General features: G+C 35.8%; 1 protein-coding gene across 1 annotated transcript; it reads left to right on the top strand.

Moving 5' to 3' along the window:
- The first annotated feature begins 6,469 nt into the window (after window positions 1-6,469).
- On the top strand, window positions 6,470-7,708 carry LOC110455090 (acetylcholine receptor subunit alpha-like 2). The gene has a single exon (XM_021505030.1). The coding sequence runs from the start codon at window positions 6,470-6,472 to the stop codon at window positions 7,706-7,708; it is 1,239 nt and encodes a 412-aa protein (XP_021360705.1).
- Window positions 7,709-12,220: the final 4,512 nt, after the last annotated feature.

Raw genomic sequence — 12,220 nt, 5'->3', positions numbered from 1 at the left:
GGCTGGACTGCAGTCAGACAATGATGGGCAAACACACGATGAAGATAATATGAGATTATCACGTCAAAAGTAAATCAGGTATGGACTTTTGCTGTATTTGTTGTTTCCATGTGCCTTGAATTACATGAACTTTTTACTTTACAAGGAAAGAAATATTGTTTGAAATATACCAAGTGTACATTTCGTCGCCGATCAGTATTTATTCTTACCCCTCCAGAGCTGATGAATTCGCCCAAGGCGATTGTGGCGGTTCCTTTATTTCGATATACAATCTGAAATGTTTTAATCATTCTATAATACATTTGGGTCATTCTATGTTTACAGAGATGCTGGCATATCATGTTGTGTTTTTTGGTACTGCAATTGATAAAAGCAATTCCCCAACCGCCCTGAAATGAAATAGATAACACATATCAATGTCTCTAAACATTTTTCTCTAAAAGCAAAAACGAACAACATCAATCAAAAAGTCCCTCTGGAAACTTAAAACTCAAAATTCACATATAACTTTATTTGAAATCCCATATTTCCTTGTAAATAAAAAAATCTGCCTCATTAATAATATATCCGACATTTCTTTGTGAATAAGATATAATGCAGCGTCATCTGAATCGTTTTTGTCTGTTATCAAATATTGAAATTTATTTCACTTTAAGTATCAATACCGGTAAGGTACGGCAATAAATCACTATTTTCCTCTTCCCTGTTCAGGAGCCATTGTGTATGGACTGATGTTTGCTATAATATAATGGAGATATCTCTAGTTTCTTCACAACTTAATCAAACTCACTATCATATTCACAAATAATGCATTGTATCATATCAGGCTGTTTGAACCGAACACATTAAAGTTTTCGACCCAAATATACAAAAAATACACAATTTGGTGTATTATTTTATTAATTCACTACAACTGTTATATGAAACTTTTGTAAATGCCCTCTTATTCGTACCCTAATAAATGCCCTCTTATTCGTACCCTTACAAATGCCCTCTTATTCGTACACTTACAAATGAGCTCTTATTCTACCCTTACAAATACCCTCTTATTCTACCCTAACAAATACCCGTTTATTCGTACCCTTACAAATGCCCTCTTATTCGTACCCTAACAAATGCCCTCTTATTCGTACCCTTACAAATGACCTCTTATTCTACCCTTACAAATGCCCTCTTATTCTACCCTAACAAATACCCGTTTATTCGTACCATTACAAATGACCTCTTATTCTACCCTTATAAATGCCCTCTTATTCTACCCTAACAAATACCCGTTTATTCGTACCCTTACAAATGCCCTCTTATTCTACCCTAACAAATGACCTCTTATTCGTACCCTTACAAATGACCTCTTATTCTACCCTTACAAATGCCCTCTTATTCGTACCCTTACAAATGCCCTCTTATTAATACACTTAACACATTAATTTTTGTTTAAATAACCTCTTATAAATATTCTTATTGGAAACTCTTACAGTCTTACACATTGATAAATACACTTATAAATACACCCGTAATAGTTACACTGATAAATACAATCTTATTAACACACTGTTAGATACACTCATGAATACACTCTTATAAATACATTCTTATGGGTTACTCTTATACAATGTATATGCTCTTATTAATACACTTTTATAGATATACTTATAAATACAATTATCGATACTCATTGAATAGATACACTTTTTTAAATGACTCTTAAAATACACAATAATACAATGCTGATTATAAAATGTAATATGGAACTATAGAGAGGTGACAAGTGAGACGCAATGGATAGGAACAGAGTAGGAGATCCCACATTACAATCCCCCTACGATGTGGAAAAGTGATATGCATATTTTCGGTTGATCCTAAATTCTCGTTCTGCTGGGTATCAAAGATTTTTTTATCACAAATAAAGACAAATATGTTGATAATGTTGCATTGGTCGTTTTTTTATTTAAAAATTGTCGTCAACTGTCTGTATTTCATTTCACAATGGAGATGACGACATTTGAGGATCAATATATCTGAAATATTTGGTAGAACAGTTTCTGTTACATGATATAAATACATTTGATAATGAATATTCAAGTCCCTAACTCCCACCGATGTATGACGCTGACTGATTAGGATGCAACAGGTCTGTATTCCAATTATAACCGCGACAGGAACCCTCAACGTATGTCAAAATACTACAACGTAAGTAGTCAGTAGGCGGTTATCAGAGATGGCTGTCAGGTCACGGGGGCTTACAGCGACAGATATCAAAGAAATAAGAATAATTAGTTGACGACTTACCCAATGGAACCCAACTGTCCTATAACGTATTAATGTTCGGATAAATTGTATTCCATAGTTATCACTGCTTGCCCCCGTTGTCTAATAAGACCCTATTTCGGTAAGATTTCTCACCCACCCGAAACGTTCAGGTGGAACTCCTTTTTTACGCGTCACGTGACCGGCCTCGGCGAGTTCACGACGCTTTAGGAAACTTAGACACATGTTCATTCGTGTATACCATATAATACATGCATAACACGAGCTTCATACATAACGCAAGATGGGATCATACGGTCATTCCAAAATCCAGCATAACAAAGTCACGCGCTATATTATGTATACATGTCACTGTCATCGACCGAATTTGTGTTTTTCTTCAGTCTAGCGTACTCAAGTCCATTTCCCATGATCTTCCTCATTATACAAGGATTGCACGAGACCTTCTTTCTAAGCTTTACCTCGAAACTTGTGTCTACACAATAGTACCATGTTGTAATGCGTCACAATGGGTAAAAAATAGGGTAATAAGTAAAAAGATGTAAGGCGTCACAATGGGTAAATAAAAGTAGTGTAATGAGTATAACGGTGTAAGGCGTCACAATGGGTAAACGATAGTGTTATGAGTATAACGTTGTAAGGTGTCGCAATGGGTAAACGATAGTGTAATGAGTATGACGCTGTAAGGTGTTACAATGGGTAAACGATAGTTTAATGAGTAAAACGGTGTAAGGTGGTACAATGGGTAAACAATAGTGTAATGAGTATCACGGTGAAAGGTGGTACAATGGGCAAACGATAGTTTAATGAGTAAAACGGTGTAAGGTGTCGCAATGGGTAAACCGTAGTGTAAGGTAGTATGACGGTGTAAGGTGGTACGATGGGTAAACGATAGTTTAATGAGTAAAACGGTGTAAGGTGTCACAAAGGGTTAACGATAGTGTAATGAGTATGACGGTGTAAGGTGCTACAGTGGGTAAACGATAGTGTAATGAGTATGACGGTGTAAGGTGTTACAATGGGTAAACGATAGTGTAATGAGTATGACGGTGTTAGGTGTTACAATGGGTAAACGATAGTGTAATGAGTATGACGGTTTAAGGTGCTACAATGGGTAAACGATAGTGTAATGAGTATGACGGTGTAAGGTGTTACAATGGGTAAACGATAGTGTAATGAATATGACGGTGTAAGTTGGTACAATTGGTAAACGATTGTTTAATGAGTAAAACGGTGTAAGGTGTTACAAAGGGTAAACGATAGTGTAATGAGTAAAACGGTGTAAGGTGTTAGAAAGGGTAAACGATAGTGTAATGAGTATGAAGGTGTAAGGTGCTACAGTGGTTAAACGATAGTGTAATGAGTATAACGTTGTAAAGCGTCCCAATGAATTAACTGTAGTGTAATGAGTATAACGTTGTAAAGCGTCCCAATGGGTTAACTGTAGTGTTATGAGTATAACATTGTAAAGCGTCCCAATGGGTTAACGTTAGAGTAATGAGTATAACATTGTCAAGCGTCCCAATGGGTTAACTGTAGTGTAATGAGTATAACATTGTAAAGCGTCCCAATGGGTTAACGTTAGTGTAATGAGTATAACATTGTCAAGCGTCCCAATGGGTTAACTGTAGTGTAATGAGTATAACGTTGTAAAGCGTCCCAACGGGTTAACTGTAGTGTAATGAGTAAAACGTTGTAAAGCGTCCCAATGGGTTAACTGTAGTGTAATGAGTATAACGTTGTAAAGCGTCCCAATGGGTTAACTGTAGTGTGATGAGTATAACGCTGTAAAGCGTCCCAATGGGTTTACTGTAGTGTAATGAGTATAACGTTGTAAAGCGTCCCAATGTGTCAACTGTAGTGTAATGAGTATAACGTTGTAAAGCGTCCCAATGTGTCAAGTGTAGTGTAATGAGTATAACGTTGTAAAGCGGCCCAATGGGTTAACTGTAGTGTAATGAGTAGAACTGTGTAAGGCGTTACAAGGGGTAAACCTTTGTACGACACGAACGGACACAGCACCAATGAATTAACTGTAGTGTAATGAGTATAACGTTGTAAAGCGTCACAATGTGTCAACTGTAGTGTAATGAGTATAACGTTGTGAAGCGTCCCAATGGGTTAACTGTAGTGTAATGAGCAGAACTGTGTAAGGCGTTACAAGGGGTCAACCTTTGTACGACACGAACGGACACAGCACCAATGAATTAACTGTAGTGTAATGAGTATAACGTTGTAAAGCGGCCCAATGGGTTAACTGTAGTGTAATGAGTATACCGTTGTAAAGCGTCCAATGTGTCAACTGTAGTGTAATGAGTATAACGTTGTGAAGCGTCCCAATGGGTTAACTGTAGTGTAATGAGCAGAACTGTGTAAGGCGTTACAAGGGGTCAACCTTTGTACGACACGAACGGACACAGCACCAATGAATTAACTGTAGTGTAATGAGTATAACGTTGTAAAGCGTCCCAATGGGTTAACTGTAGTGTAATGAGTAGAACTGTGTAAGGCGTTACAAGGGGTCAACCTTTGTACGACACGAACGGACACAGCAGAACCCCTCGGGAAATATATCCATATGCGCAATGCACTTATGCAATCTTAGATATCAGATGAACACATACGTGTTGTAATGCCCATTTATCGATATACTCTTTCTTTTAAGTGAATGTATCGTCACCTTGATACATCGTTCACGTTAAAAGGGTAGACTATTTTTAATTTTAATGTATCTTTACACTCTGACAACGAAGTGCATGTATTGGTATTGCAATGTATTAATACACTGCATTATACATGTTTTTGTGTTACTGGTGAGATTGAATAATTTCACTCTTTATATTTTTGAATTTATGACAAAATGTCGAGACTCAAATACAATTTTGTTTAATGCTAAACGCAAATCAATATATTTTTAACGGTTAAACATGATACATTCTGTTTAGAATATTTTCTATTTTGGAACGTCACAACAAATTTAATGCCATCACTATTGAAGCTACAGCATGTCTTATATAAAAACCTTAACTGCACTAAAGATATCCTTACTGTAGTGATTACCACCCATATTTTAATGGTAAATTGAATGAAAATGGTAGTTGTTTAATTAATCTGAGATTCTATATATCAATCGGGTAATAAACGAGATATTGTGATGTCCGATACATCATTTATGACTTTAGGGGATATCCTCAGAAGTCATAGTAGACGATCGAGATCCACTATTGGCGTCACTTATCTGAGTCTTTGACTCCGATCCCTTAGGACAGAACAATCGACCACTGACGAGATATTTACACGGTTAGAGAGCAATTAACCGTTCCGTGATATATCACGAACACCTGTGCTATTCATGAATAACAGACTGTATCAGGTAATCAATATAACGAAATCCTAAGCACATATAGCATTGTCAAATTGTTCCGGGGACACTCAGTTCCCGCTCCGTTTTGTATTTAGAATGGGTGTTTGAGGCACCGTAGCCGTATTTAGCGTTGATTCTATGCGTTAACTTATTGGAAAACTGTTTTTGCTTTACGCTGTTCTCTCTGTCAGCCTCAATCACCAACAAACGCTGCCTACAACACCAAAACGGTACATCGCTGACACAGTTCATCCTGTCACAAGTTCGCACGAGGAGTTGAAAACTCCCTACTTCAGCATATTGGAACTTTACATTAGTGTGGTGAAAAATCTCCATTTCCACAGAGAATGTTTTTTGGATACTTTTAAAAGGAAATGAAAAAAGTAAGTGATTCTTTTTTAACAATATGAACAGATATATTTGTTGAATGTTTTAGAGAAAACCTGTAATCAACGCTTGACCAGTATAATGAAGATAATAGGATTAAAGTAAAGAGACAAAAACAGCGTTAAGTCAACAGTGGTGTGTTCGGATAATAACAATAAAACAATATTTCAAAATCAAAGTTTTATTTTCGATATGACAGCATGTTACAGATGTCGTGTTATCATCCAGGTTTTGAGCAATTGTAACGTGGCACATACAACCGATTAACATTTTCTTGTAACGTTGAATTTAAACTCAGTGAAACCAATGAATGATTTCCTGGAACTGTGACGCGGAAAAACATTTGCTTTCTTGCTGTAGGATACCAACTTTTTATAACCAAAAAAATATTGTACAGGGATATGTACGCTTAACGTTACAAGTGAGCAGTTTCAGGTTTATTCCTTGGATATGAGCCGTTTACTAAGTTTACGGACACTAGTTATTGCTGTTGTGTGTGTCTTGTGCAAGGGTGCAGAGCTCCTTAAGGAGGCCATGTTGCACACGGTACTATTTGAGAACTACAACCCCCGAGTGAGACCAGTGTCGGATAGCAAGATTGCTCTGAGTGTGGAGGTTGCCATGTATTTGTTGAGAATCACGGACCTAAGTGAGAAAAACCAGGTTCTGACCTCGAGCATTTGGATGGACATCCGATGGTACGATGAACTTCTAAAATGGAACGAGTCAGACTATGGAGGTGTCTCCTCCCTTTTGGCCGACAAGGACAAAATCTGGACCCCCGATCTTCTCGTTCAAAACGAGATTGGAAATAAACGGGGAATAGGAGAGACAACTCTGAATGATCCGATTGTGATGTCGGACGGTCACGTGACGTGGTGGCCCGGGAAGGAAATTAAGACAACATGTAAGGTGGATTCGACCAAATACCCATTTGATAGCCAGTTCTGTGAAATTGAAATTAGTAAATGGTATTCCAACGATAATGTATTGAATATCACTTATACCTACCCAAGTGTCGACCTCGTACATTACGAGCAAAGCGAGGAATGGGAAATACTTAGTGCCATTGTAAGGAAACACCGCCATTTTGAAGCCAGTCAAAATTTCTCCAGAATCAAATACGGAATGACGTTACAGAGGCGCCCTTTGTTCTACGTTCTAAACATCATGGTCCCTCTTATCATTCTGTCTTTACTCAATCAACTGTGTTTTATTCTACCCATCGAGAGCGGTGAGAAAATTGGAATGTGTATGTCGATATTTTTGACCTTCGTTGTATTTCTAACCTTGATCAGTGATACACTTCCTCAGTCATCAATCCATATACCCATATTTGGAATGTACCTGGTGTTCCAGCTCGTGATCAGTGGTTTGATCATAGGCCTGGAGGTTCTCGTTCTCTTCACGTATCACAAACCACAAAAGGAGATCAAAGATCGCAATACGCAGGTGTGTAACTGTGATAACGACCGAATTAGTCAGGTTAATAGTGACGATCAAACGGTTAACAAAGTTGTCCGAATTAATACATTAACGCATAATGAATTCTCCCTCACCAAAGCGCCACCGGAACCGGAACTTAACGGATCACACAAAGCAGCCAAGCTGAACAGAATTCTGGGATATATGGTCCTAGGGGTGAACACGTTCACGCTAGCGCTTTTGTTCATTGTATTACACTCTTGATATATATGCTGACCTCGTGCACATTCTAACTTATATATCCAACAAAACTAAGAGCAACGAATTAGCGACAATTTAACAAAGTGTTGCTCTCACTTCGTATTCGATGTTGAATCTTACAGTAAAGGGGCCTATCAAATACATAAAAACATTTCCCTAAACATTTTTACTTCCAAAATATCTTTATTTTAGGTAGTGTGCATTTATAATTTCTGTGACCGTGTTTTGTCGTTCTGTCAAACCATAATTGTTGTATCCCAAGGATATATACAGTAACATCCAACACTATGGATGTTATATATAGTATGGTTTATAATCACTAATATAAGTGTGTGATAAAACCGTATCTCGTATGGATCTGTACGAACATACTGTGTTAGAATCATTTTAGACCACGTGACAGGATATAGATGAAACACAAAACGGATCTACGGAATTGTGGGAAGGTTAGTCAATCGAAAGATGAAACTAGATTTGTTGTGATTCTAAAAGAATGTCTATAGTGATGATGACTTCGTATGTAAAGAACATAAACTGCTATTTAATTTAAAACATATTTTCTACACTGAAGTTAAATTCCTTGTGAACCGGACACGGAAGTCAATCATTGGCCATTTTTGTCCGCTTTCAACCTATATTTGTATACGATATTTTTACCAATGAAATATCAGGAATAGTACATTAAAATAAAGTTATAACTTTCACTGGAGTGAAATATAACAGTGATGTGTTTCACTAGTGATAAATTAAACGTCGATTTAATCCAATGAAATTGTGGAAAACAAAAGCAATGAACGTAATAACCAATAAGAAAAATCAAAATTAAATATGAGCGTTAGACAGTGTTCTTGTGTGTAACGTAATAGGAGTATGATACCATAAACTAAAATCCCGATCAGCAATGGAAAGATAGTATTACGTTATGTAGCACTTCTGTTTTACAGAGTCGTGTTCTTCACTATATTGTGCTAAAAATGTAATTCACAGAATAGTTAAATGTTTTCCCGTTGAATGCCATTTTCATTGCATTCGTGTGGTAGAATACCACGATATTTGCACTACTGCTGGCGCATTTTGATATATTGAAATATTCAGCACACTCGTGATATATAAAATGGTATTCAACCATACAAACTAGAAGACAGAGTTGCCATGTTTTTCGACCATCTTGTGGAGTCATGTATTATTGGATGAACTTAAGGTGTTTAAAATCGCTATAAGCTGTCTACTGATTTGTTTATGTCACAATTGATATCGTAACAGACAAATGAAACTGCTTCCTTTCATTTCCTATATATACATTTAGCATGTAATGTCAGGTTTATTATATATAAAAAGTTATGTAGATTGCTGCGCATGCGTTCATCAATTACTGCAAAGTTGGGTATATATATATATATGTTAATGTAAAACAGTATTTATCGTCATAAATCATGTCGTGATTATTATGTAACAATGAAAGATTTTTTCTCAAAACAGTATTTTGTTTTATTTGAATTGTGTTGAAACCATTGTATTTTTAATATAACGAATGCGTGGCATCGCTTCTCTATTACACCCATGATAAAGTGTGATTGTTTCCAAATTGTAGGCCATTTGTCCCAGAATAGCATTGATGGTAGAATTTACACTGATAAAGGCCGAGTACAGTCTACCAGAGATCTTTAGCCCAGTCTTTTCGGCATCAAATCGAAATCATTGCTCTATCAACTCAATATTTCAGGCATCGTAAGCTCCTTATTTCCCTAAGAACATTTACAAACTTTAATGCAATAAAACTCACTGCCTCCTCGTAGAATAATGAAATATGAAAAAAAACACGAGGATTTAAAACTTGCAAAGACACGAAAGACAATTATTTGGAGTCAAGCAGTGAACATTTATTTTTAATTCGGTTGACATTGACATAGATACGGGGACCTATTAATGCGAACACATGAACACTGTATCTGTTGTCCTCGTTACGGTGCCTCCTTGGAGTCGGTCTTGGCGCCCGTCGTCGTCTGACCTAGTTAAGCTACAACGACGCAAACGCATTATCAAAAGAATCCAGAGACTTGTCAAAACCAGCAACTGACTACAAAGGTCAGTCAGTACACTCTATGGCAAGACAAAATAACACTTATTCGTGGTCAGATTACCATAATCAATATGCTAACCGTTAATAGGATACCTTATAAAGTATATGATATATAATCTAACACCTATATGAGATATTTATATGCTTTATAGGAAGTTGTATATAGAAATAGATCGAGAAAACTTATATTCCATCAACGTATTAAATTCTTATAAATTATAGGTTTTTCATTTATCTAAGAATGTTCGAACATGTATTTTCAATGCATAATAAACATTATTGTTTGATTCATTAAGAACTTACTAGAAAAAAATATTGTTTATAAAACCGTAGTTTGAATACTACATTTCGCGGAAGGATTTTTGTAAACAATCCGTTTAAAGCTTATGTTTATGTATACCTCTGCACACGAGAACAGTTAATATTATCGAGTGATGATGATATTGAGAAAGAGAACGAAATATTTTATTTTGTTAAGTTGATTTTAGAAGATTTGATTTTCAACATCTTTACAAGATAAATACAACTATACGTATTCCATTCGACAATATGCTTTATTTCTCCCTAATTGTAAATGTTGATTCCAATTTAATGATAACCTCAATTATATATTCAATTATATTCTCAAACATGCTTTCAACTAAACTGAAACCTTTTGTTTTTGCATCTGTGTCAAATTTGTTTCATCTTATCTTGCTGCAGTACATCACATTGATACGTACAAACACTAAAATCAGTAGTATATTCAGTTTAAGGCATATTAGCGGGCAGCTAAGTCGATCATGTTAGGACATATTCCTGTTAATCTCAAAATTATTTTTTTCATTTACTAACTATTCCATTGATATCCAGAAGTTTGGAATAAAAAGCTCTGTTAACGCATAAATAAATAATTAAGTGTGAAGCAACAGGTAATAACTGTATGGAAGCTTTGGTCATTACTGCAGGACATTCCATTAGCATTATTGTTTATTGCATACAATGGAGTTGACGGTCAATCCTGTTGTTTTACACTTAATAATCTAATGATTGACATGGTGGACTTACATCTCAAACTCTATTGCCAAAGGTATCAAGAGCTTTCGAAATAATAAAAAATTAAAGGCCTAAAGTGTAGTACCTTTGAGTATGCACTTAAAACTAATACACTTTAAAAAATAATATTGTATGTGTTAGTATCATGTACTGGAACTGATCAAGTCAATCTAAATCCTTATTTCCACTGCATGGCGTGATCAAAAGCTTTGCGGTGAATTATATTTTTAGAAACGTTGACCTTGACGTTGGACAAATAATAATAACAATTTTAAAACTCTTTAACGGTTTGTCAAAGGCATATGTGTTTGAAGTGTCAGGAAAATCTGTCAAAACAAATGGCTGCAAAGTAATCACAAATCATATTTTGTACAATCGTTGTTTTAGTAACAGTTGCGTTGACCTTAGACTAATATAGCCCATATTTGACCTTATTAAAGGTGTTTCAAGGCGGAAAAAAATGTTAAGTTCCATACAGTATGGGTGTTGGAGTGATGACAAGGAAAGTGGCAGGCGGACTCGCACAGCAGGGGATACAAGAATGCGATACATACAGAAACAAGATTTAAGTTTAAGTTGGGTCCCAATATGTAAAAGAAAACATGAACAATTTAAACATGGCAGTCGTGATCATCTTTCATCATGTGAGTTACGTAAAAGCATATCAAATAAAAAGATATAGTTGTAACTATCATATAAATATTTTTTAAATCAGAGCTCTAGTTTTTCTACAAACATCATAATAAAATAAAGTATGTTTTCCATTCTTTCAACTTGACTGGTTGAGCTCAAATAAAACCCAGCAGACGTGTTTTAAGATATTGTCTTCTTAGCTCAGTATAACATGAAAATAAATATGAAATACAATTCGCCCTCAATCAATTCCTAAAAAGCAGGAAGTATATATGCATTACTCTCTTAGATTTATCTACCTTTTTAAGGATTTTTGTCTCATCGCAGGTTAAACAATTGTTTTTCGTATACAGCAATCTTCCCATCATTACCAGCAATGAATATCAAAGCTATAGTCATGCCGGGAAAATGAAACAAATTAGTTAAATGCGGTTATGAAATTGATTTTTCCCATGAAGAACTGAAAAGATCAATCATTTGAATGAGTTTTCCACCTTTTGTTATTACAAGCTGGGATAAAATAACTTTTCTCAAAGATCCATAAATACCTAATAACTCACTACATAATGAGTATACCCTATTAGTCGGTAGACGGTAGATAGTAACATTTACAAACACGGCAGACTACTGTCGCTGGAGTTGTGACTGCTATAATAGGATGGGAGACAAATAATCATCCCCTACCTAGAGGGTGTGACAGAGAAATCTCAAACCCTCGGGGTGATTTTTCATTTTTGTCTAACCCTCGGCAGAGCCTTGGGTTAGAC

Source organism: Mizuhopecten yessoensis, unplaced genomic scaffold, assembly GCF_002113885.1.
Source record: "Mizuhopecten yessoensis strain PY_sf001 unplaced genomic scaffold, ASM211388v2 scaffold8131, whole genome shotgun sequence".
Classification (NCBI taxonomy): domain Eukaryota; kingdom Metazoa; phylum Mollusca; class Bivalvia; order Pectinida; family Pectinidae; genus Mizuhopecten; species Mizuhopecten yessoensis.
The sequence above is the reverse complement of the archived record's forward strand: the minus strand, read 5'-3'. Positions and strand labels throughout refer to the sequence as shown.